This window comes from Bicyclus anynana, chromosome 2 (genome assembly GCF_947172395.1).
Source record: "Bicyclus anynana chromosome 2, ilBicAnyn1.1, whole genome shotgun sequence".
NCBI classification, from domain to species: domain Eukaryota; kingdom Metazoa; phylum Arthropoda; class Insecta; order Lepidoptera; family Nymphalidae; genus Bicyclus; species Bicyclus anynana.
In genome coordinates, this window is record NC_069084.1 from 9867901 (window position 1) to 9895436 (window position 27536).

At 36.6% G+C, this 27536-nt stretch overlaps 2 protein-coding genes across 3 annotated transcripts; one reads left to right on the forward strand and one right to left on the reverse strand.

Moving 5' to 3' along the window:
• Positions 1–1234: 1234 nt before the first annotated feature.
• LOC112047792 (uncharacterized) lies at positions 1235–27432 on the forward strand. Its single transcript, XM_052888686.1, has 10 exons — positions 1235–1478; positions 12895–13025; positions 14417–14572; positions 15181–15339; positions 15830–15955; positions 24538–24646; positions 25535–25668; positions 25757–25883; positions 26202–26285; positions 26587–27432. The coding sequence occupies exons 1-10, from the start codon at positions 1446–1448 to the stop codon at positions 26686–26688; spliced, it is 1161 nt and encodes a 386-aa protein (XP_052744646.1). The 5' UTR covers positions 1235–1445; the 3' UTR covers positions 26689–27432.
• LOC128199385 (nicotinamide riboside kinase 2-like) lies at positions 16351–24105 on the reverse strand. Of its 2 annotated transcripts, none has more exons than XM_052888706.1 (7): positions 23948–24105; positions 23819–23875; positions 23522–23661; positions 21445–21728; positions 19504–20097; positions 19297–19423; positions 16351–17658 (listed from the first exon to the last, which is right to left on the reverse strand). In XM_052888706.1, exons 5-7 carry the CDS (start codon positions 19887–19889, stop codon positions 17554–17556), a joined length of 618 nt encoding a protein of 205 aa, XP_052744666.1. In that variant the 5' UTR covers positions 19890–20097; positions 21445–21728; positions 23522–23661; positions 23819–23875; positions 23948–24105; the 3' UTR covers positions 16351–17553. The 2 variants fall into 2 exon arrangements, with proteins under 2 accessions (XP_052744666.1, XP_052744664.1); XM_052888704.1 differs by having other exon boundaries at positions 23813–23875.
• Positions 27433–27536: the final 104 nt, after the last annotated feature.

Sequence of the window (27536 nt, forward strand, 5' to 3'; positions counted from 1 at the left end):
GCGGTGCTATTGAGTTCCCAATCAAGCAGCGATCAGAGCCTGAATTTGAACTATACGAATTGAAGTCTAAATGGAACTGAAGTGAAGAACAAATAGTTGCAAGTGTAATTGCCAGTTGGAAATGAATCACGCATATTCCTGAAACCTGCACGGCTATTCTCTAACGATGTTTTGTATAACTCGCAAGTGCGAGTTTCGAATTCACCGCTATCTATCTCATTTTATAGTATTGTGTTAAAGAAAGAGAGATAGAGGTGAATTCGAAACTTGCGAGTTATAAAAAAACGTTACAGAATAGCCTAGCTGGTCCTCACTCCTCACATATGATAAAATCAGCTAAACCGCCACTTCCAGTTAGGTTTAAGATTACAATGCTCGCAATCAAGTGGAACGGAAAAAGCTTTAGTCGTGAAGCGTCGCGGATGATTTTTAGATCTTTCAAAGAGTATTAATTTCTTAATAATCATGTAGAATTTTTTTACATACCTTCCTATGTATTAGTATTTTTTTCATCCTTTCTATTAGTATTATCAACGCGAAAGTTAGTATGGATATTTGGATGTTTGTTTGTCTCTTTAACGCGGCAACTCTTAAACTGATTTGGCTGAAGTTTAAAACGAATATATATAATACCCTGCAAAATCCATGTTTTTTTGCAAGATTTGCGGAAAACTGACGGTTATGATATTGTTATGAATGTTTATTACTCGTTCACGTCGCGAATGCTGAACCGAATTCGCTGAAATTTCGTATTGAGTTATGTTATAGCCTGGATGTACACAAAGGCTTCTTTTCATTCAAAAATCAAAGATTCCCACGATATTTGTGAAAAGCTGATGGTTATGGATGATATGAATATTTGTTACTATTTTACGCAAAAACTACTGAATGGATTTAGCTGTAATTTGGAATGGACACGATTTATGGAAAACTTTAATTTTACGCGGAGAATGTCGTGGGTATCAGCTAGTCGTCTAATAAATCCTCAAGTATTAGAAGTTATACTCATTGCAGTACGTAGTAGAAAGTCTACACTATAACATAAAAAGGCATTTTACAGGTACTTACAAAATAACAACCGAAGAGACCACTATATTTAACTCTCTATCCTGCCTATCATCATTAAAGGTTGTATTTTCATAATTTATGAAGATGACTCTTTTATTTTATAAAATTATCCTCTCTCCAACATTTCTCCCGCACGCGTCTTTATTACACCAGTTACTTCCGAACGCATCGGCAGAACAAGACGTGATCGTTGCCTGTTATTCAGAAAAAAAAAACGCGCGGTAAAAAATAGAAAGTTCGTTCGAAGTTCAAGTTTCGTTATTTACCAATATTTGTCTTAAATCCTATTAAGAAATAAATAAAATTTTTATTGATGGATTTTATGTGTCTGTAGTTTAGTGACTTTTGGTGTTTATATTTTAGCTAAATTAGGAATTATGTCGGCAATGACGCGGTATTTAATTTATTTGGTAAGTTCTTTTTTTTATTCCGTTTTTATCATCATTTTTCTCATTCAAAAATTCCTGTATCCCTTTCGTACATATTATTACTAATAATTATTATAAAGAGGTTCGTCGTATTGTAAGGGGTAATCTCTGGATCTACCGAACCGATTTTGAAAATTCTTTTACCACTTTTTAGTGGTAAAAGCAACGCTACTTATTTGTAAGAGTCACCCTAAATCTGCTAACCTACATTGCAGCAGCGTGGTGGGTCTATATACGTGTATGGCTCTATATACCGTCTCTTAAAGGAGAGAAGCTTCGCATAAGTAGGCCTTTAATAATACGCTAAAGTTACATACATACCTAATGATGATAATATATATACCTTCTTTAATGTTTGTTACAGTATTTACGAGAATTTATTGAAGGTATCTCGGAGTTTATTGGTCCCACAAACTCTGTCTCAGAACAGTTAGCTTTGTCTCAAATATGGAGGCCCAAATACTGTTTGTTTATTCAATTTTCATCATTATCGTCAATAATAACCCATATTCGCCTCACTGCTGAGCACGAGTCTCGTCTCAGAATCAGAGGGGTTAGGCTTATAGTCCACCACGCTGGCGCAATGCGGATTGGCAGACTTCACACACGTACCTACCTAGAGAATTATGAATTTCTCACGATTTTACCTTTACCGTTTGAGACACATTTAAATTTCTTAAAATGCACATAACTAAAAAGTTGGAGGTACTACTCCGGACTAAATTCGAATTTACACCCTCCGAATTGAAAGTACAGGTCATATCCACTGGGCTATCACGGCAATGGGATGAAACATTAACGTAATTATAAGCATTTCCTAATTATTTATTATAGTATTAAAGGCACTGTAGCAAAAAGTAAAAAAAAATGAGTTTTTCTGTGGCTGTGTCACGGAAATGGTAGTGTTATTTCCGCTTCTTCTTCCGCTTAGAGCGATACACATAACAACAATCGAGATGATTTTCTTGATCCTTTTTAGCTAATTGACTAGTAGGATAATTTTTGGATTATTTTAATTGGATAATGGTATAAAGGAGGGGTTTCTATGAGGATTTTTAATCCCTGCAGAAAAAAGTTCTAAGCCGGTTTCCCCGACTTATCATCAGTTTTCTGAATCGCCATCCATTTTCGGTGTCAATTACTGATAAGCGTTCATGTTGAAATGTATGTATCTTTACTTTTTACCTAGCCCAGGTAGGCAGGTATAATAAGCCTTCAGATTCGTAAAATATGAATATCAAAAACTATCAGGAAGATGTCGATCACGTCCGTTGGGCTGATGGCTTGCGATTGTTATTTAGAATTTCACTTCGTATACTGAATACATTTAAATCGTACATATTCATTTAATAATGTCTCTATGAAATATTAATGGATCTGCTGAGCACGCGTCTCAATTCTTACTACTCTGATCTAGTTCGTTTTCAACACGACATTTGCATGGAACTTTCGCCTTTCTATCGATTAACGTAAGAGATATATTAGCTTGCGTCCCTGTGACAATAGAATGAGAGAAAGCTGGTGCGGTGCGCAGGCGCAGCGAAACTGCCGGAATGTGTACCAAAACTAGAAATGCGGTGAATTGTTGCAATTCTATATAGACGTTGATGTAGACAATGTAGTTCCATTGCAGTTGACATGATGTATGGCTATTGTTCTGGTAATTTGAAACCATACAGGGTTATAGCTGTCATTTGCAATTGGCAATTCGTAAAGCAACATTGACTACTGAATAATTTGAAGATAGTACGTACGAGATAGAGACGTGTCTTTTGGAACTATTTAAAATATTAATGAGTGCGTCTGCATACCAAAATCTGAACTACTTCCTGTTTCCTGATGAAGGATTGGAGTTATTCGTTGACATTACTACTATATTAAGTTACTATGTCGCTAGTCTGATGAGGGACTTAAAAGATGTTCATGTAGCCAAACTGATGCTACTTGGACGTTTTAGAGCATTTATAGAAAAGCTCATTTTTTACCCGACTGCAAGAAGGTTATGTTTTTCGCGTATCTTGTATGTATGTATGTATGTATATATGTATGTATGTGTGTATGTAATATTCTTTATTACCTCATATCTTCCAAACCGCTGGACGGATTTACGTAATTAAGATATCATTAGATTTGTCTTAATAACCCAAGTGTTCTTAGATAGGTGAAATTAAAAAAAAACAACAACAAGACGACTGTGAGATGCTATAGACTCGAGGTGAAAAATTTTTTTTTTTTTACAATTGCAACATGGGTATCAAAATCAAGGGCTTTTTGTGGGGAATTCAAAATGGTATATCATAGCAATGTTAAAAAAAACTATAATTAGAAAAACGTTATTTATTAATTGTCTATACAAAATACGCGAGGCGGATGACTATAAGGTGCGAGGTTTATGAAGTGAAGTTATATAACACCTAAAATATACTAAACTAAATATATTGATTATAAAAATCGGACTAGTGCGAGTCAGATTCGCCCACCGAGGGTTCCGTAGATCTTTTTGAATATTTACTTAACCTCGGTTGGACGTAGGTATAAATTATCGTAATTTGTAACATGTAACTAACAAATAAATCCGAAATTCACCATCTATCGTAACTAAAAAATCTGATCTGAATCTGGTCTGAAATAAATAAATTAATTAAACAAATAAAAAAACCTGACTACATAAATTATACAAAAACTGAAAAGAAAAAAAACAAGCTCAGTCCAGAAGTGTAGAAAGCAATTAGAAAACAGTCGGGACCTGTAAAAAAATGTAGACGAAAATCATTCTATTCAATATAATAGGTCCAATATAATAGGTATAGTATTCAATATAATAATTAATTTATTTATTAAATTTCGAAGTAACGAATCCAAACGATGCAGTTCCACTAATTATATTTCTTTATATGTGGTTTTAACCAGTATTCGTACTACTAAGTTGCGCTATGCCTATGATAATATTAGTACCCTTCCAAGAAACATCAGCACCGGTGTGTGGCAAAGAAATACCGTTCTGTTCCGATCTGGCGCGTTGGCCCGTTAGCTCGTTACATATTGGATGAGACGTGATCACTGATCGCTTATTGTGTACAACATGATGCTTTTATATATTAGGGAAAATTTAAATGGAAGGAGTTTTGCAGGCTTACCGCATAACAATAAGTATTACAATGATCCATGTTAGACCTTCTAAAAACTGTTTTAGTAGTACGGTATCTATCTCATCAGCATCTTCTCTTGTCCCATTTAAGTGGGGTCGGTAAAATATGTCTACCTCTCCAATTCTCTTCTATCATTCGTTAACTCCTCCTTTTACACACATGTAATCTTTCACACTCTCCAATCCAACCATCTTTTCTTTGACGTCCAGTCCTCTTGTGTTCTTCCACTTGCAATTTCAACATTCTTCTAGTAAGTATCTATCTATTGACATCGAAAGCTGGTACCTATACCTTGCACCAAACTTCGAGTCCACTCCGACATTGCAACAATCCTTTCTTCTGATAAGGCCCATAGAGACCAAGTCTCGGAACCGTATTCCGTCACTGGCAACACGTTCATAAACATTCGTCTTAAGGCTCTGAGGAATTTTGGACGCAAAGATGTCGCGGAGTTTACCGAACGCTGTCCAGCCGAGCTGCATTCGGCGCTACACGTCTTTCTCGAAATTGGACCTACCTAACTAGACTGTGTGTCTTAGGTCCTTATATATATTCATCTACATTTTCGAGAGCGCAAAGTTCTCGTCAATAACTGGGTGGAGCGGTACATGGTCATCAGACATAATCTTCGTCTCAGTCATGTTCATTTTTTAGGCCGATACGTAGAACAACTCTGTTGAGATCGTTGAGCATGGTCATCTAGAGTCTCTGCCATAATGACCTCATCGTCGGCAAACCGTAGTGGAGTGATGCACTCAACATTGATGTTGATGCCAGCTATATGTTCTGCTGAAACCAATTACGAATGTCGAGGCTGCCTCATATTATAATAGAAGAAAAGGAACTAACCAAGTAGAGTGTTAGACTAGTTAGGGTTAGATGTACTGTGGTGTTGCACATAGTGTGTCTATATTTCTGTATATTATAGCAAATACACCGCTTACCTTATTTCCTTATTAGGTAATAATGAAGAAATCAAAAGTAGCTTTTTATGCCAAGTGTTCTTCTTGTTACTGAGTCAAGAAGTAATTACGGGTATGTAAGAAACAGAATTAAAATAAACCATATTTCTAACTGTTTTTATTATATTTAAAATGGTGAAAAGTTGCTTGCATGTTAACGGTCTGATAAACAATAGTTTCCCTTTGTTATTATCCGTAGGCGACGATTTTAGTCAGTCTATCCAAGATTGCGGTCAGAGACATAAAAACAAAAAGATAATTGCGTATTCTGTGAGGTCAGAGATAAAAATGTGTGGTTCCGTTACACTTTCACACGTTTAAACTATATACAGACCATTATTACGCGTTGTATCACTTTCGTATAACTCTATAATGTCTATTATAAAAAATTTTGTCTATACTTTCATCTTATGTTCTTTGTAATTTGGTAATGAGAACTTTGTTTGTCCGAATCACATAGCCTCACTGTGGTACTTTCATCTTCATCAACATTGCATCAACAATACAACTTAGGCAGTCATACGACTCTTGTCTAGAGACGATTATTTAGTTTCTACCCGCATTAGTTAACTCTATGATTTGGGTTTAAGAGCTTTACCCCTCCCTATTTTCTATGTTATTTCTATTGTGCTCGTAAGCCTACCAACCTTAAGATCCTCCTACTCGTACTGTTAGATTTGATACTTCATCAGAGAATAAGCCCTATTTATTTTTCTTTTCGCTCGCTTATATTGGTGTACCTACCTATGATTTGCGTACATAGTTATTCCAAAATTCTGCTGTGCCATTGAGTTTAGTTAAACTATTTAGTAGATATTTTACAGTGTTGTTCATACTATTTTAGTGAGAGTTTGGATAGTGCCGCGTTGCAAGAATCAGCTCATGACTAAGGGCCCCGTATGGATTAGAAACGCGTCGGGCATGCTCCGACGTTGTACCTGAGTTTTAGCAGTGTTTCATAATTAATAATAATTAGTAGATATTTTGAGATTGACATAGGTAATATACACTTTAACGGTATACCTACTTGTCTTACCGTAAGTAAATACAAATAAAATATTTTCTAACATTACTCTATGTGTACAATAGCTCCGTAATAATTGAAACGGTCAATAATGTGTACCGGCGTGCGGGGTCGGCGGCCCGCGCTGTGGGTGAAGGTCACTCGGCTAACGGTCCGTGACGTCACAGACTTGTTGACCACTTGTTCCGTACGACTACTCTACACGAACTTCGTGTGGAAAATATTTGAATAGCGACCTGACTGATAGGCATTAGTAGTAATTATGTTATATGTTGATTTTTACTAATTTTCTTATAATAAAAATTCGATAAATTCAACACACGCCCGCTAGATTGTTGTTGTTTTTTTTTTTTTTTTTTCTGTCTGAGTAGGTGTCGATAGCTCCCTGCGGAACCACTACGGCGTCACCGGGGGGGTTGAGCGAGCGCAGAAGCCTGATGTGACCCGAAGGCTGAAAGAAAGATAGAGGACGGAACGGCTCTCTAAGGGCGTCTCCTATGAGACTCGGACCTCGGCTTAGAGGGCCATTCTGGAGGATAGATTGTTGTATTGCACTTTATAAATGCAAAATATTTTAATTAAAAAATTCAAAAACATAAATCAAATAACATCATACTAAGTTCTATACCTATATAATATTATGACTTAAATGATGATCAGTGTGAGAGCCCGATGATTTTATTATTCAAGCCATGTAAGAAAATCATAAGATTTAGGTTTTTTTGTTTACTGATTTTAGACAGTGTTCTTTCATGTAGTTCTTTTAGAAACGGCTTAAATTAACACAACACCGGTTTAGCAACGCCTTTTCGAGTGTATGTTTTTTAAAGTCGGTTAAAAAAGCACTGCCTAGCTTAAGGACTCAATACAAACTTATGTTGGACCACAATAATAAAGTTAAAAACCATATGCACGCCACTGGTTATAAGCAGGAGCCACCCACTCCTAACAGTTTTCTAAATAATTTATTTAGATGGAATATTGGTCATATTATAACGAAAAATATAAATATGGCAAATAGTCTACAAATAAAAACATTAAGAAATATTTTAATAGTGATCTGGTCGAGATTGTCAACCCAAACAAACAATGGTCATGGAGTAGGAAAATCCTTCTCACAATTCGTAACATCATAGATTACCGACTTCTGTAAACGTAATCCGACCAGCAATTCAGCAATCAAGGGAAAGCGTTTCCTATAAAAGACCATTGTCTGAAACGACCATCGGAACAATAACGATTGTTATAAACCGAAAATCAATCATTAAAATAGTTATGTCAGTCAGTCTTAGAAATTAACATTTTTTTTTTCAGCCTATTGAGGTTTACACAAGTAAAAATTGTTTTATTTTAATAAAAGCATTTATACAAGGCAAATATAGGAGTATTAATTTTCTAAATTATTTAGACATGTGTTCTTTTTAAATGGCATCACATATAAGTTCGTCTAATTGCGTACAAAATACGGTACTGCGGCGTCTAATGATGACATTTCGTCACGAAACTACCAAGTTTCGTAAAATAAGCCTTAGAAATACGTGATAGTATAGAAAGATACTCCACGGTAGATGAGTACTTAAGTTGTTAGTCGAGTCGAGATTGCAGTGGTGTCAGTCAGAGCACTGTTATGTGATTACGTTATTTTTTTACGGAAACGTGGTTTCTGCACGCAAAGTAGGGTATGGGCACAAGCTACAGCTAATGTTGACATCTAAGATTACTGTAATGTTGTTTTAAACATGCCCTGTAGGATTTTTTATCTGATTTTTGACAAGCGATGATTAGACGGGCGAGTACTAGTTGTCTCCTCTATGTACTCGTACTTCATAAGTAGATCTCGTCCATATGCATATGATAAGCCGTGATAGCCCAGTGCGTGTGGGTTCGAATCCGGTCCGGGGCATGCACCTCCAACTTTTCAGTTGTGTGCATTTTAAGAAATTAAATATCACGTCTCTCAAACGGTGAAGGAAAAACATCGTGAGGAAACCTGCATACCAGAGAATTTTCTTAATTATCTGCGTGTGTGAAGTCTGCCAATCCGCATTGGGCCAGCGTGGTGGAATATTGGCCTAACCCCTCTAATTCTGAGAGGAGAATCGAGCTTAGAAATGAGCCGAATATGGGTTGATAATGATGAAGTACCCAAAACAGTATATTATTTACTATTTATCTGTATTTAATTTTTACGGATGATCCTGTACCAATACCTTGTTTAATTTTCTTTGCATCCCAGTAGTATTTTATCCTTATGGATAATGCTGTATCAATACTCTATCAGTGGATTGGGGTTATCTCCACCAGTTTCAAATCAGTTGTAGGTAGGGGTCTATACCCGGGAAGATACTTGCGGGGAACCTTTACATCCCAGTGTTTTCTAGACATTGTCCTATGCGTCTAATACACGTTTATTTTTAGACAGACAGTAAGCTTTATTATATTTTGTCTTATACATAATTGTTTCCATTGGTGCCAGGTAATTTATGTAAATTTATATAGAAGTTCGACGCTTAAGAGTCGGCTGAATTTAAAAACATCGTATGTTTTGCGAAGACTCCTCACAAGAAGTTTTAATCTATACTAATATTATAAAGCTGAAGAGTTTGTTTGTTTGAACGCGCTAATCTCAGGAACTACTGGTCCGATTTGAAAAACTCTTTTAGTATTAGATAGCCCATTTATCGAGGAAGGCTATAGGCTATATTTTATCCCCGTATTCCTACGGGACTGGGAACCACGCGGGTGAAACCGCGCGGCGTCTATTATGCATTATAGCGCGCGTGGCACTTGCTCTCACTACGAGTATTTTATATTAAGTACACTACCGTTAGAGAAAGTGTTTAAACATGCTAATTACGAAGTTCATACAGCCATAGGCATAGGGAAACTAGAAAACTTAATTATACTTAGTTTTCTATTCTATAACGTAACGCAGTCTTCCAGTAAAACCATCGATCGATTTCCTGAAAAAAATGTTTTTTGCAATTACAATTTTATACTCTGGGAACGGCGACGTGTCTCAAACGGTGAAGGAAAAAACATCGTGAGGAAACCTCTTCTTAATTCTCTACGTGTGTGAAGTCTGCATAACCGCATTGGGCCAGCGTGGTGGATTATTGGCCTCCCCTCTCATTCTAAGAGGTGACTCGTGCTCAACAGTGAGACGAAAATGGGTTGCTAATGATGACGATGTGATGATCTACTTACTGCACTAGATTCACAATTCTGAAATACTTAGGCACTTCAACTTATTTAAGTCTCATGACCAGTAATTTCAAACGAACAAATAAGGAAATCAAGAGCAAACCTATCACTGAAATATTGATACGTTAAATCACCTGTAGGCACGAACTGGTTTAACATAGATAAATATCTTAAAATTCTATTCACGGCGAGTGATACGGCGGTCAGTATACAGGTATGCGGGTCAGTGAGGCGTAACGGACGTTCTTAACCGTACTCATGACTTACTTAACACAATGCACTGGCAGGTTCCTTGTTTATTCACTTAGGAAACTAAGGCGTGGTTTCCAGCCTTGACATAATTACCTGTGTGTACTTATATTATAGTGAGGTTGTTCCAACCTACATCTATCTGGGTTCTACTATCTCTAATACTGGTGGTTGTGAGATTGAAATCCGGAGACGTTGTGCCATTACTAGATCGGCAGTGGATAAACTTAGCAAGATTTGGAAAGATAGGAGAATCACCAAAACCACCAAGGTTCGACTTATGAGGTGTCTTGTCTTTCCAATCTTTCTCTACGGTGCGGAAACGTGGTCCTTGCGTCTACAAGACCGTCGCAAGATCGATGCCCTGGAGATGTGGTGTTGGAGGCGTTTGTTGAGGATTCCTTGTACAGCATTCAGAACCAACATTTCCATTCTCAATGAACTAAAGATAAAAGAAAGGCTTTCGTCGACTGTGCTTTTACGGGTCTTAAAGTTCTTTGGCCACATCTCCAGAAATCATGATTCTATAGAACGGTTGGTAGTGCAAGGGCAAGTCCGAGGCAAAAGATCCAGAGGCCGATCTCCAACCCGCTGGACGGATTTAGTTAAGGCTGCTACACAGTCATCTTTGGCCAAGTGTACTCAAAATGCAGCCAATCGCCAAAAGTGGCGGAGCATTGCACAGAAGGCGTCGCTCATCGCTGCAACCACGACCACTCTGCCAAGAGTGTACGATTAAGAAGAAGACTTATATTATAACCCAACTTTTCAGAATCTTAGCATTCCATGGAGTGTGCAGGTGCCGGGTCCATCTCGCGGTAGAGAGAAAAACACCAAGCAAAGTCCAGGACTTGTGACTACTGGATGTAGGGTTAAGGAATTCCTTGACAATCGATCAACACTCCCCTTCTCTACTCGTGTTGTTCTCCCTACCTATTCAAAGAAGAATTTTAAGAAATTAAATATCACGTGTGGGCCAGCGTAGTAGACTATATTAACCTAACCTAACCCCTCTCATTCTGAGAGGAGACTCAGGTGAGCCGAATTTGGGCTGATAATGATGAATGATGAGGTTGTAGAGGTAATCTCTGGATATCATCCTCATAATTATCACCCGATGGACATCTACACTCCACTGCTGGACTTCTTGTATAGACTTTCAAAGACCACTGACACCAGCATCCAGCGGCTCCCTGCAACCCGCTTGATATCCTCGGTCCGTCTCCATCTAGTGGGGGGTCGACCAACACTTTACACTGCGCTTTCCGGTACGGGGACGCGATTCCAGCATGTTAGGACCCCAACGTCCCTCAACTCTTCGAGCTATGAACCCTGCTCATTGCCACATCGCGAATCGCTGAGCTACGAGTATGTCGGTGACTTTGGTTCTTTTGCGGATATCCTCATTTCTGATTTTCTGCACTGAATCGATTTTGACGATTCTTTTACCAATAGAAAGTCACGTTATTAAAGTCAGTATCTATATAGCTATATTTTATCCTCGTATTCCAATGGAAACGGGAACTACTCGGCTGAAACCAAGGGGCGTCTGCTAGCATTGAATAAAATCTGGCGATACTTTGCAAATGTTCAGTGTGGTGACTCATTTATTTATTTTGGTTTTTCCGCTAATAACTGCGAATACAACAAAAAATCCCCTACGACTTTTTCTTTTTTCACTCCTGTTTTAGAATCAAAATCTTTAAAGATTGTGTTTGTTTGGTTGTGATTTGAGATATTAGGTATATCTAAGCCATCATTCGCACGAGAGTTTTTTTTAATGGACGTTTTAGAAAGGCGTTAAAATATAGTATAAAGTTAAATACCATACCGAGTCTTACGATTTATTGGTAGATATAGAGAAATCAGTCATGTTTAAAAAACATCTAACTAAAATAACGTAACATCAGTTGTTAGCATACACGTACGTTAGTATAAAATACATCGAAAGTTCCATCATATGCTCATTATGAATGATTCTGATATTTAACTTGTATGGTGAAGGTAAGATCCAATACATTAGCATAATAAACCCGCTACTGGTCAGTTGGCGCCGGGCTGCCGGGTCAGTCTGAACTTGTATGGTGAATAAGATCGTACTGATATGGATAGACAGTAGTAAATAACGAAATTAACCTAAAAACCCTGTAGAAATCCGTGTCATTACTCATAGGCTTTTCACTGGCTAAATCTAACTGCTTATCTTAAAGATAGCATTTGTAACCAGTATTCTAATACTTAGTTGCTTTGCTTTGCTTTCATTCATTCATTAAGTAAATCTCTAAGTTACAAGCAGGTAATTTATTAGACGTCTACATAAGTTATGTTAATGCTAACTATTTATTGAATGTATTCTAATTGGAATATTTTGAGGCAAATTGAACACTTCGCGGTCCGAAATGAGACAAAATATACAGGAATAATAATTTTTTAATTGAGATATACTTAGTACCTAACTAGGTTTGCCTCGATTATTTTTCTATAATGATAGCTGATCGAGCAAGCAGTCAGCTAAGATTAATTGGAAAGCAATCGCCACCTAATGTTGTTGCAAATCATTGCATCAGTGGGAGGCTTCGGCCGTGGCTAGTTACCAGCCTACCGGCAATGACGTACCGCCAAGCGATTTATTGTTCCGGTACGATGTCGTGTAGAAACCGAAAGGAGCGTGGATTTTCATCCTCCTCCTAACAAGTAAGCCCGCTTCCATCTTAGACTGCATCATCACTTACCATCAGGTGAGATTGTAGTCAAGGGCTAACTTGTAAAGAATAAAAAAAGGTACTTAAGTTATCTATAATTTTTTTCAGACGCTGGCATCGCTATGTGTTTCGGAGCCTGCCGTAGAATCAAAGATAGAAGCAGAATCACAGACCGACTCTGAAGAGCCCCCAGAAGGATACTACGCTTTTGTAGAGTCGCCTAATGCTACACCGCCTAGGTACTATAATGTTTTGTTCTTGTGTTTATTTTAGACAAACAAAAAGTATTGTAGAATACAACTGCAAACAGAAAGGCTACAAACTAGCTCTACCTTGAGATATGTACCTTCGTTCGTCATCAACCCATATTCGGCTGAGCTCGAGTCTCCTCTCAGAATGAGAGGGTTAAGGCCAATAGTCCACCACGCTGGCCCAATGCGGATTGGCAGACTTCACACACGCAGAGAATAAAGATAATTCTCTGGTATGCAGGTTTCCTCACGATGTTTTCCTTCACCGATTGAGACACGTGATATTTAATTTCTTAAAATGCACACAACTGAAAAGTTGGAGGTGCATGCCCCGGACCGGATTCGAACCCACACCCTCCGGAATCGGAGGCAGAGGTCATATCCACTGGGCTATCGCAGCTCTTCAAATGTACCTATTAGAGTTATACCTACTAAGATGTAAGAAAGTGTCTCAATAGATCCACCAGTTTACGTTGTACGCATACACAATGAGTAATCCGTGAACATACATAAAAAAAAAAGATTCCGACGAATTGATTGACCTCCTTTTTTGAAGTCGGTTTAAAACATTTTTTGTTTAATTGACGAGAATAGAGAGGGGAATATTGGTAGTGTATATGGAAAATATTTATGAAAAATATTTATAAAAATGTTACATATATAACTATTACCTACCTAGTTAAAATTGAGATCGCCAGAAAACAAGCGTGCTACTTACTTACGAACCTTTCATAATATAATCTATAAGTAATTAAAAATATGAACATATCTGCTTATACTGTACCTACATCCAAAGGGGTCGAACACAGAACCTTCTTTTCCCAAGTCGTTTAAAAAAGAAGCTCGCTAATCGCTTTCCATGTCGTCAAAGTTGTAGGGTCTACGAGACTACAAGTAGGTATAGTTATAATTACTACCTACGTACGCATAAATTAGTGTAACACTTGTCATAGACACATATTTGTTGCCGTAATTATTGTCGGTGACCTTCAAAACCAGCACTCATTATCATATAGCACCGAATGACAACACATGTTACGAATATGTTCCATTTGTAACACCAATGTACCCACTGGCCAGTGAAAGTGCACCTCTCACTGTCAACCGATAAGTAACTAGCAATACTCGAAAGTAATGAACTAGTAATCAACGCTAAGAGAGAGCTCGCATGCTGGAGAAATCAAGCTGCTAACTTTAATGCCCAGGGTACTTAATTTGACCAAACACGTTATAGGGCCTTGTTTGTCGGAAGGTATTCGTTTTAGATGGATACGAATGCAAAACGGTCGGGTGAAACATGCGTGGGTCAGGTCAGGAAATACTTATACTGGCAATTGTTTATTTTTACACATTATAATGCCGGTTATTATAACTTCCAGGGTCCGCCCCCCGCCCTACCGGCAAGTGGCCTCGGAATGCGCCTCCTCAGCAGAGAAGGCTCACGTCAGCGCCAACAACCTCTGCGGGGACCTCAACCGGGGCATCATACCGCGCAACCCCATGGGACAGAACCCCAATGGAGAACCTTATCCTTTGTACGTAACTATGACACTTCATATCTTAGATTTAAGAATTAAGAATACACGTCTGCCATATCGTACGCGATTTTACTTTTACAGGAATATATAAAGGAATACAAGCATTTGTTTATTCCTTGAAATATTCCTAATGTTAAGGGCTTGTACACAAAACTGCGATGCGACATCGCATCGTAAAAATCTATGAGCTCGCACAACGTATCGCAAGAACTTGCGAATTGATTCGCAACGCGCATTCCTGCGATGTTTCGTTCACTTGTTGACGCCATTTTTAGTACGGTCTCCTAAGCAATAACAAAAGTGCACACTTCTTTTTACGATCCATATCACGACGTAGTTTTCAATTCAAAATACGTTTAGTACGGTTGACGGTTGTCGAAGGAATGGTCATTGGTCACCCAGGGAGACGTCTTGCCGCACGAAATCGCATCGCAGCAATTGTAATTTCCTGCGTAGCGAATTCGCGTCGCGTCGCATCGCAGTTTTGTGTACAAGCCCTAAGTGATGTGAGTGTTAGATAGACGTATCTGTATGACTACTCATATATGTATGTCATAGATCTGTATGTACGGTTACCTTACCTTTCCCTAATGTTGTCTCGTCAGCGAGCTAATCCGCAACCACACGCTCCGCTTCCTGTCGCGCACGCTGCCGGTGCTGCGCGCCGACGACGCGTTGCCGCGCGTGGCGCACGTCACGCAGCCGCCCGCGCACGCGCACGCGTACCCCGCCGAGCACGACCTACCCGAGCTGCAGCACAATAGGTAAGTTCCCTCAAGCACTGCTATAACTAATCGTCGTCGTCGTTATCAACCCATATTCGGCTCACAGCTGAGCTCGAGTCTCCTCTCAGAATGAGAGGGGTTAGGCTAATAGTCCACCACGCTGGCCCAATGCGGATTGGCAGACTTCACACAGATATGCAGGTATCCTTCACCTGTTTGAGACACGCGATATTTAAATTTCTTAAAATGCACATAACTGAAAAGTCCCGGACCGGATTTGAACCTACGCCCTCAGAATTGAAGGCAGAGGTCATATCTCGTACCATCAGATACCACTGCCCACTATAATGCACTGCTAGACCTCTGTCCTTAATCGTTATTAGGAAAGGAGACACTGCTCCAATGCTGGTTGGTGGAATTACGATAGTATCTTTAACGATCATTGTTCATCATTGTTGATCATTGATGATCAAGCGATTGCAGCAAACGTGTCCATTTTAAAATGTAATCATCGACTTTTTGGTACTAGGTTAGAGGAACGCTCGAAGAGGTCCATCTCAGCAGAGGAGATACCCGCCAGCGAGCTGCAGATGGAGCATCGCGGACTGGACGAAAAGCCGCGGGAGAGCAGGAAGTTCTGTGACGGAGGCGGAGTGTGAGTATACGACTTTAATTATCACCATTAAATCTAGACATAACATGACGTTTCAGTTACACTAAGCTTAATTGAAATAGAGTTTAATCTATGGTTAGGACTAACTCAACTGGAAATAGAACCCACAGATTAATTAACAATGGTTTTTTGTAAAACAAACAAAATACAACCTATAAGTTATAACCTCATTAAATGGAGACTAAGTAATTTTTTTTTCATAAAGAAAATTACTAGATGACTGAGGAATGTATAAAGTATATTTTACAGCACTAGTCTGTATTTTAGAGGATCGTTCAGCATAATAATATATATTCTATCATGAACTGATTGACAAAATGATGTGAACATGCTTATAGAAGTAATATTATATCAATATATCAATAAAAATACATAGATACTGCAAAATATAAATTTATTAAATTTCAATTTAGCGACATATGTAGCATAAAATTAACGACATAGTTCTTTAAGTTACAACATAGAAATTTACCAAAATACAGCATGTGATGAAAATGAACTGAAAACATCGACGAAACACATTTAATCTTATTTTCAGCTACGTTTTTTTCGTTGGAAATAAAATTAGCTTGCACTCAGTAGAGTAAAAAGCTTTTTATAATATAAATTAGTTAACTACTAAAACAATTTAATTTGATTAATTAATTATAGTAACATGATTAAATTTCAAAACATCATTATGAGTAATTTTAAAAATTCATTTAGCACTACCAAAATATATAGTCAATTAAAAATATAATGTTAGAGCTAAATCTGAAGTAAACTCTATAATTAATTACTTATAAATGCGTATTTAAAGAACGTACATTGTAATATAACATACAATATGACTATAAAATAATATACATCCAGTATGTAACTTCGTCACTTTATTAGTGACTAGCGGACGCCCGCGACTTCGTCCGCGTGAAACCCTACTACCACCCCTACCTCTACCCTACCCTACCCCTTCCCTATCCTTACCCTACCACTATCCCACCCCTACACTAACCCTACCCTACCCTTACTCTACCACTACCCTACCACGCCACGGCGATGGAAGCTTAAAAAATGGAGTAACTTCTCCCGTTTACTCAACATTTCCCTTCACTGCTCTGCTTCTATTGATTGTAGCGTGATGAAAAGTATACTGTAACCTGCTCAGGAGTGTGAAGAATAATTGTACCAAGTTTTGTTAAAATTCGTCGAGTAGTTTTTGTTTGTATAACGAACATACCACGCGACGGAAGCTTGAAAAATTGAGTAACTTCTCCCGTTTTCCCAACATTTCCCTTCACTGCTCTGCTCCTATTCATCGTAGCGCGATGAAAAGTATACTATAACCTGCCCAGGAGTATGAAGAATAATTGTACCAAGTTTCGTTAAAATCCGTCGAGTAGTTTTTGTTTCTATAAAGAACATACAGACAGACAGACAGACAGACAGACAAAAATTTTACTGATTGCATTTTTGGCATCAGTATCGACCACTAATCACCCCCTGATAGTTATTTTGGAAATATATTTCATGTACAGAATTGGCCTCTCTACAGATTTATTATAAGTATAGATTACAAGAACAATACCAATTTCAGCTTAATCTCATAATACTTTTGAAGAGCCCATTGATGCAAGATTTGATAAAACGGTCTCAAGAGAATCGTGTCTTGTTCCATCTAAGATGGTGATACGTTTATCTTTTTCGACCTGAAAAAGTAAAAGAATATTTCTAAATATACTTACTAATGTAATTTCTATTAACATACAACCAATTTATTTTGATATTTTCCGCAAAATGAAAAATCTGTGTAGTGACACAATCATCTTAATTTTGGAAATAATTTTGTTAATCTCCGCGAAATACTGAAGATTCCAAGCGACGGAGTCACACAGACTCGACAGAAAGCGAAACATGACGAAACATTTCACTCGGAAACTATAGCATCAGCCGCTTTAGCCACATTTTACATATTGATTCTCTTTCTACAATCGCTAAAATTATATAGTCAACATCTCCTGGGATAAAGTGGATGCACAATCAGCGACCAAAAAATGTTCCAACTAATGAGTACCAAATACAACTTCTTGGCACTCAATTCAAATAGTCGCATTTGCAAATTCAACCTTAAACTCAATCCTTGAGGTTGAATTTGCTCTGAATTTGGGATTTTATTGAATACTAGCGGACGCCCGCGACTTTGTCCGCGTGAAAGTCGTTGTAAACTTTCAACTACCCCTATCCTACCACTACCCTACCCCTATCCTACCCTACCCCTGCCCTACCCCTACCCTACCCCTACCCTACCCTACCCTACCCCTACCCTACCCTACCCTACCCCTACCCTACTCATTAAGGCTGCACTTCTTTATTTATTCCCCCCCCCCCCCCCCCGCGAGTCGTTTCGAGCGCGGCAACCTTTACACAAAAATAATCCATATAGCATGAATTAGTATTCACGCGCGATGGTTTAGCGTATTTCTTGTATAACTTTGATGTTTCTTTACCGATTTTTATGATTTTTTTTTATTGAATAGGTAATAATGTTAACTTTTTTAGTTAGGGATGAGTGATGAGTATAATAAACATAAGAGTAGACAAATATAATTAGGAAGCTCCGAACTGCTAAGCTATCGGGAGTTACACGTGTTATTGTGAGTCAACCATAAAAGATAGACATATATATGCTGTTGTGTTTTTATAGACAATTTTAAGTAGAACATTTCCGTCATACATGATTTCTACGTAGCTTTAACTATTAAGGCTGTACATGCGACGGAAGCTTAAAAAATTGAGTAACTTCTCCCGTTTTCTCAACATTTCTCTTCACTGCTCTGCTCCTATTGATTGTAGCGTAATGAAAAGTATACTATAACCTGCCCAGGAGTACGTAGAATAATTGTACCAAGTTTCGTTAAAATCCGTCCAGTAGTTTTTGTTTCTATAAAGAACATACAGACAGACAGACAGACAGACAGACAGACAGACAGACAGACAGACAGACAGACAGACAAAAATTTTACTGATTGCATTTTTGGCATCAGTATCGATCACTAATCACCCCCTGATAGTTATTTTGGAAATATATTTCATGTACAGAATTGACCTCTCTACAGATTTATTATAAGTATAGATTAGACTATATTTAAAGGCCTTTAAAGGTATAATTTTCTTTACCAATAATTTTAAAACTGTCAAAGCAAAATTGGCCAGTTTTTAAGTGAAATTTTCTACATTATTGTGCATCCTTTTATTATAAGACGTCAATGCCTTGGAGGGAATAAAAATGTATATGAGACTTGAGAGAATATTATATGTTTGATATAATAGAAACGAAAGAACGTTACCTCAGCTCTGTATTTGAGGTGTTCGGGCCATACACACTGGTCAAAGTAACCGTCGATGTCTGGTGGATCATATAAGCGGTACACCCGGCGATTTAAACATGTTGCATAGTCTAATACAAAGAAGTACCTACAAAAATAAAAGATATAGTTGCATATTTATAGAAAAACATGTAACTTTAATAAAGGTTTTATAAATTGGCTACTGACCTTAAATGACAAATCTCCATTATAGGCTTATAATTTATGACTGTAAATCCCTCAACAATCATAAACTTTTTTCCCTTCACTTCTATTTTTCCATGACTTCTATCCAGATTATGATCTTGTGACTTATTGTCTCCATTAATAGTGCTAACAATATCATCATACATCAATGACATGTTCAATGATGACAAAATATCATAATTATTGTGGTCCAAATTGTGACACTTGATATGATGAGGACTGTCATCTGGATAGAAGTATTGGTCTTGATGGAAGATATATACTGGTGAGAGGATATCCAGCAATTTGTTCGCTAAAGTTGTTTTTCCACCGCAGGTCACTCCCGATATACCTATGATAATCCATTCATCTCTCTTTGCCAAAGACATGTTTCCAAATTTAAATTTGAGGCTCGAAGAAAAGTAGGTAGGTAACCTTAATGTGCAAGAGGTGCTTGGATCTTTGAAGTGTGCTATAGGAAGGGGTAGATATGGTAGAGGGTAAAGGACATGAGTCCTCCTACAAAGAAGAGACCCCACACAGCACAGCCTAGCAAAACCCACTGTGGATCAGGAATGTATTTGTAGATTGCAAAATCTGAAATAGATCAATTTTAGTCTATGTCAATGCATTTTCAAAGTCTTTTAATTTTAATTTTTTTTTCAAGCTATGAGTTATGAAACATAAATTTTAAAATCTATTCTTTACATAAAAACGAAAGGTCATGAACGTCATGAAAGAGGAATGGCCATCCCCGGCCCAGACCTCCCTCTAACTACCCGTCACGTCATCAACCCATATTCGACTCACTGCTGAGCTCGAGTCTCCTCTCAGAATGAGAGGGGTTAGGCCAATAGTCCACCACGCTGGCCCAATGCGGATCGGCAGACTTCACACACGCAGAGAATTAAGATAATTCTCTGGTATGCAGGTTTCCTCACGATGTTTTCCTTCACCGATTGAGACACGTGATATTTAATTTCTTAAAATGCACACAACTGAAAAGTTGGAGGTGCATGCCCCGGACTGGATTCGAACCCACACCCTCCGGAATCGGAGGCAGAGGTCATATCCACTGGGCTATCACAGCTCTAACTACCCGGCAGTTTATTTTTATCTAAAAAAATATTGATAATTCTACTTTAATAATGAAATCATTACTTTATCAAAAAAAGATTGCTACAACGTTTTGCGACATTTTTAATTTTCTAAGATTGATGAAAAAAATAATATAGTTCAAATTGTCCTAGAAGAGTGATATAAAAATTGTATTTTTCGTCAACATACTTTTATTAATCCAATTATTTAACCAGATCCTTAGTCATATATCATATTATCATCACTATATACTTTTATACAGGGGTATACCTGGGTTCCCTGGGCCCGCATTGTATGGGCCGGTGGCCATTCCCCTTTCGACAACGGTTTAGTTAGCTGCTGCTAACTAAAGTGCTGCTGGATTAAAGAGGTGTAAAGGTGGACAAAGTTACAGGCTTCCTCCAGTTTTCAATATTTTCTTTAGCATACTTATATAGTCTTCATTCATTCATTATCAAACCATATTCAGCTCACTGCTGAGCTTGAGTGTCCTCTCAGAATGAGATGGGTTAGGCCAAATATTCCACCACGCCAATGCGGATTGGCAGACTTCACACATGCAGAGAACTAAGAAAATTCTCTGGTATGCAGTATGTTTTTCCTTCACCGTTTCAGACACATGATATTTAATTTCTTAAAAATGCACACAACTGAAAAGTTGGAGGTGTATGGCCCGCACCTGAACCCTCTGGAATCTGAGGCAGAAGTCATATCCACTCTCATAGTCTTATAATTAGATAATTTTGTAGTACATATATTATATAAACAATTTTTAAATATTTTACTTATTATTGATGTATTGAATGACTTTAAGACAGGAATTTTAAAATGTAATAACAGTCTCACCTTCATCAATAAATGGGTAAGAATTAATCCAAAATACCAAAATTGTGAATACAGTCAGTGTTGTCACCAAAATCAGTTTTCCCAAGACTGCATCAGGAATATCCATAAAGACATACCCTTTATGTCACTGTATTTAGATAATATTACTTTTTATGATGTCTTTTCTTTGTTTTGCTTTTCTTACAATCTTCCTCGTCCTCAGGGAATAAAATTGATTTTTCCTCGACAACTTTTATTTCAATTTTATCCAATAGAGGTTTACCCGCTATTGCACGCTGAACTATCTGTAAAACATGAAATACAGTCTTTATTTATTTTAATCTTAAAAAAAAATATTTGCAATATCATTTAAATATCTATTTTCATCTAAGACTTGTGTCATGTCATGATGATGAATTGCTGAGGCAGTGATATTCACTTTTTTTTTTATATTTTTAGCTATTTGTGATATTATGATTCATTCATTTTTATATTTATAGATTCATTTTTACATACATAGATATATAAATACATCTTTATATATAAAAATGAATCCACATATCCCTTGGTTACGCCGAACAGCTGGACCGTTTTCACAATTTTTTCTTTCTTTTTGTGGTTTGTTGTATGTAATATACAGAAATATCTCTTTAGTTTTATATTTTTAACCACTATGGAACCTTGTTTAATGTTGTATCACATGACCTATTATTTTTAGACTCTGTAATACAGTTTATAGTTTTTGTTATATAGAGTTTAATAAATAGGTAAATCACTTGAAAACATTACATTATGTAATATGTTGTATATTACATGTAATTTTAACTTATTATGTGACAAATGTTCTATAAGGATACAAGAACAATTTTATCTGTAGCACTTATACTGCATACTTGAAACACTTATTACTAAAGCATTTTCAATTAATTTCAGTATTGCAGTTCTAATAAATTTATAATTTACTAGCGGACGCCCGCGACTTCGTCTGCGTAAATTTCGATGTCAACTTTACTACTACCCCTACCCTACCCTACCACTACCATAACCCTACCCAACCCCTACATCTACCCTACCCCTACCCTACCACTACCCTAAACCCGGCCCTAAACCTACCCTACCCCTACACTACCCCTACCCTACCCTACCCCTACCCTACCACTACCCTAGCCCTACATTACCCCTTCCCTACCTGTACCCTACCCTACCCTGTAACTTTTCTATCTTACTCCTACCCTTAGCAAAATCGGTCCAGTCCTTCGAGAGTGGTATGACCAAGAGAAATAGAGACTTCTATGCTAATAATATAAAGAGGTAAAGTTTGTGTGGTTGTAGGAGGTATTCTCTGGATCTACAGGACCGATTTGGAAAATTATTTTACCAATAGAAAGCTACGTTATTTGCGAGTGTCATAGGCTATGTTTGATCCCCATATTCACACGGGAACGGGAACTACGTAAATGAAAGCGACGGGCGTCATATAGCGGAATTTGTGCGTCTATGCGTATTAGAAATTTTGTATTATCTCCGAAACTATTTAAGTAATTAACATACTGTAAAGGGCAAATCTTATCTCCATAATGTCCTTGTGATTATTAAATGATTTATTTTAATAAGGATTAAAGTTTAGTTGTATAAATAATGACTTAAACCTAAGTATATAAAATTAATAATTTTTAAAACATAAAAGGTACTATATCTGCTAATATATAGAAGATAGATATATGGTGTCGCGGACTTTTTTGTAGAACTTTTAAAGATACATAAAGTCTCCATACATTAATTTCAATTTTACACAATAGTTAAGGCAGCGCATGCGAATAAGTCTGTTTAAGAGGATTTTCAGTCCGATCTGTATGACAAAAACTGTGATAACTCAGCTAATATATATGATACCAATATAAAATATAGCCTATAGCACTCCCCGATAATGTAGCATTCTACTGGTGAAAGAATTTTTAAAATCGGACCAGTAGTTCCGAAGATTACCCCATTTAAAAAATGTGACAAACTTACAAACTTACAAACTTTACCTCTTTATAATATTAGTATAGAGTATAGATTTATAAGCTTATAATTTAAAAAAAAATGCATATAATACCTTTTCAGCCACAGCCTTATTAGCAGTTGGTGTTGACAATGCTAAGAGCTTTTTAATGTTTTCTTCCGTTAAATCCTCTTTAGGTGATACACCAATTTTGGTTTGTGTTCTTTTCTTTTTCTTGTATTGGTGACTGGTGACTATAAAAATAAATCGATTAATTAATAGTTTTCATCACAGTTATAGTATGGTACATTCGAAATAGTGAAGTGTAGTGTGTACAAGTTAATTCACAGATGAACAAAATTACGTCATGTAAAATTATTAAATCAATGAATGTGTTTTTCAAACCTTGACCTATGTCTCGGGGTCGAGTCGAATCTGCGCGACGTTTTTTTCCTTCAGCTTTAGTTTCTGGAATGAAAAAACACTGATAAATACCCTAACCTAAATAAGACTTGTGTTCTTGCTTGCAAGAAGGTATACCTTCTTGATCCACAAATGCTAGTGCTTGGCGAACTAACGCTGACGACATTTTATTACATTTACAAGAAAATAAACCATTTATATTTTGCAAATCCAAAAACTGTAACCTAAAAATACAAAATTTACAATTTCATTTACTTGTCAATGTCATTTCTCATTACTCATTGTCAAATGTCAATGTCAACGCTCGGAACAATCACTCGGAGGAATTGAGAATTTGCGTTTTGTTCGTCCAGAGTTTGTTTAATGCAACGGATTAATTTATTTAAATATTATTATTATTTTAGTGTATTTGAGAAGTCAGTGAGTGATAGAAAAAAATGAAAAAAAGAAAATGGAAATATGAAATAAAAAGTGATCGATAGCTTTACTCAGCAGATGCATAATCAATTAAACCCAGATCACTTTTGCTAATAATATAAAAACCAACTGTGACTCTAACTCAAAACTAATTCTTACTAAGAATTAAATTTTCTCATCTTTAATTATTATTTTAAACAACAATAGATTTTGATCTAATACTTATTCGAAGGTGCAACTATCTGCAGGTATAGAAGCTACTTATAAGTAATGATTTTCATTATTTTTAGATTCTGCATGTTGTACCGCGCTATAAATGGTGAAAGTGCAGGACCTGAACGTCGAGAGGATCCAGGTCTAGCCCCCCATGCTCCTCACGCAGCACCTCATAGATATGAGGTATTATAAAAATGTGTAATATAAATTCTAATATGATTAATAACTGTAATAAATAGCGTCGAGATTAGACCTACTGACAGCCGCGTGGCGTCATATTTAGTGTCCCATCTTTCTGAATTTATAGCTAGGATTGTGTTTTAATTAGAAGGCGCAATTTCAAATAATATAATTTGAAGTTTACTTTTAGTCATTAAATCACAACGAGAGAAAACACAATACCTGAGGTAGATAGCACTATTTTTAATCGACTTCAAGCGTATGTTTTTTCTAAATGTTTGTTACGTCATAACTTCGTAATTTCTTAATTTTTTTTTTGTTTGAAACAGTATACTCCCAGATTGCTCTCATTTGATTTTCATGAAAATCGGTTCATTAGTTTTGTGTTTAAATGAAAATAACAAAATTGCCGTTTTTGTTCACTATACTAGGACACACTAAAAACAGAAAAATAAAATCTTTTTATCAAATGAATTCAACCGTCTTCAAAATCACAAACTAAACTAAAAAGCGAAACATAACATCGTAAGTGCTACCTTCTCTTTGAACGCGGTGCGAACACAATGGTGTATTAACTTAAGCAAGTCGTATACATATATCATAAAGTTTTAGGATTTTTAGACAGTTATTTCCCGTGGTTATTTCAGAAATGGCTTTAATACACCACTTGCTTGGCACCGCCTTCAAAGTGATCAGAAGGAACATACGATGTTAGTTTTCGCTTTTTAGTTTAGTTTTGTAGATAGTAGATTTTGAAGTCGGTTAAATTCTTTTGGTAAAGAGATTTTGTAATTTTACAATACAAAAAGTTTACTTTTTCGAGATCGAGTAGGTACACGAACTGGAACTCGCGGTACTGTATGAAGTAAAATTGTTATATATTTATCACAGGGTCCACCTACTCCGTGTCCCGCACGTGTGGAGTACGCAACACCAGTGTTCGCACGCAACTACCAAGGTGTTTGGCGTTACGTTGTTCAGATACCCTATGAGGGGTACTTTACACAAACCGTAGAGGTTACCAGGTTTGTACCATTTGTATAAAGCCAGTTTTTCGCTACACTTACATAAAGTAGGCTAACTTTACTTAGCGAATAACATCGAACTTTTCAGATGCATGCAGTCACGGTGCCACTATTTAGAAGGTGGTTGTCTTAGCTCACCGCGCTGGCTCTCTCTACTTGTGGCCGAGCTTCATTATCCGCCTCGGCCTGCTACACCTGCTACACCCCTCCACCAGGTAACAAAAGCATTGATAAATTACAAATAATAAAAATAAGATTAAAAATGAGTGTGCTTTAGACCACACGAAAATCTACTCCCCCTCTCAACGTCATTCACCTCGCCGGATTACACTTTTTGTAACGCATTCGCCAATTTACTTATCACGTGAAGCTTATAATTAATAAGTTTTACTTCAAAAAGCTTTGTTAACATTAGAAGTTGATAATACAGGCACCGATATTGAAATGGTTTTAGCTGGCCTTCTGCAATTGCGATCTTAATTTAAATAAATCATGTATTGAATAGTTACATAGTAAAATATATGTGATATCAGGAGTTTCCGGCATACGGTTCCACGGAGACCAGCTCTGAGAAGCCTCAGCACTGCGACGGACATGATGAGCTGGGCTGCTATCAGGTATAAAATCTTGTCCTATTTATTTTACTTTTTAAGTGGAAACAATTAGTTTATTTTTCAACTAGCAGGTGGCATGCGGTTTCACCCGCGTATTTACCGTTCCTGTAGGGATATGGGGATAAATTAATATAGCCTATAGCCTATAGCACTCGGGGATAGTGTAGCTTCCCAACAGTGAAAGAATTTTTTAAATCGGTTCAATAGTTTCAGAGCCTATTCAATGTAAACATACAAAGAAACTTTTCTTCTTAATAATATTGGCATATAGATATTTTGACTCATTTATGGATATTTTTAATAGGTACGCCTGTACTATGACTGGTTCCTAGTTCCTGGTTCCTGTAAATGCTGGCGGCCAGACTACTTCGCTCGTTACGTGAGGCGCAACCAACACGAGTTGTAAATAAAGATCTCTTTATAATATAGACCTCTTGCAATAAATATTATTAAAATTTAAAAAAAATATTTCAAAGTGAAAATAATATAATTATAACTATAGACTCTATCGAATTCGAAGCGAAGCTCTTTGTTTTAAAACTAGGTTATTACCTTTGTAAAAACAGATCAGGTTTTTTTTTCTTGAATTTCTAATATAGGTGGATTGTGACAAAATCTTTTGGTAACGTTATGTTGGTGGATAAAATAATATTTTTAAGGTTTCATGAGTATGATACTCAAACAAATATGATACATATTTTATACTATAATTATGTTTATAAAATAATTGTATTTAGGAAACCTTTTGGGTGAGATAATTAAAAATAAGATAATACTCGTATTATGAGAAATAGGTGCATACACCTTTTTATTAGTTGATATTTGGTGCTAAGACTTGGTGACGTTTGAGACTGTACTGTATTTATTGAATGTATTGTTATTTCTTGTGGTGCTTTTTAGTTTCTTAAAGGCGTAGGTATTTATATTATCATAAATTCTTTAAGATGGTTCGATCTAATATACTATGTATTTTTTATTAAAAACTAAACGTGATATTAAAATTTCAGGCAAGATTTATCTTAGAAGCGCCTTTAGAAAAATATTTTTTGTGTGTGCTAGACATTTGCTATGAATTTAATTAATATTATTTATTAGCCTGTAGGAACTGATACCATTGCTTTATTTAATTTAATAAATAAATAATTTATAAGTGTTTAATTTTATTCGCTAATGCAATAACAAAACGCTATTGACCCTACAGGATGTATGAAATGTTACTACATGGTACTCTGAGGAAAATTATAGGTATTTTTA

Bases quoted from the DNA above. Each gene is read 5' to 3' on its own strand.
- LOC112047792 (XM_052888686.1), top strand. From the start codon at position 1,446: ATGTCGGCAATGACGCGGTATTTAATTTATTTG. The intron at 14,573-15,180 runs GTACGTAACTAT...TTGTCTCGTCAG, and splicing joins AATGGAGAACCTTATCCTTT to CGAGCTAATCCGCAACCACA. The intron at 25,884-26,201 runs GTAACAAAAGCA...ATGTGATATCAG, and splicing joins CTGCTACACCCCTCCACCAG to GAGTTTCCGGCATACGGTTC.
- LOC128199385 (XM_052888706.1), bottom strand. From the start codon at position 19,889: ATGTCTTTGGCAAAGAGAGATGAATGGATTATCATAGGTATATCGGGA. The intron at 19,424-19,503 runs GTCAGTAGCCAA...TTATTTTTGTAG, and splicing joins ATGGAGATTTGTCATTTAAG to GTACTTCTTTGTATTAGACT. The intron at 17,659-19,296 runs GTAACGTTCTTT...TTACTTTTTCAG, and splicing joins ACCTCAAATACAGAGCTGAG to GTCGAAAAAGATAAACGTAT.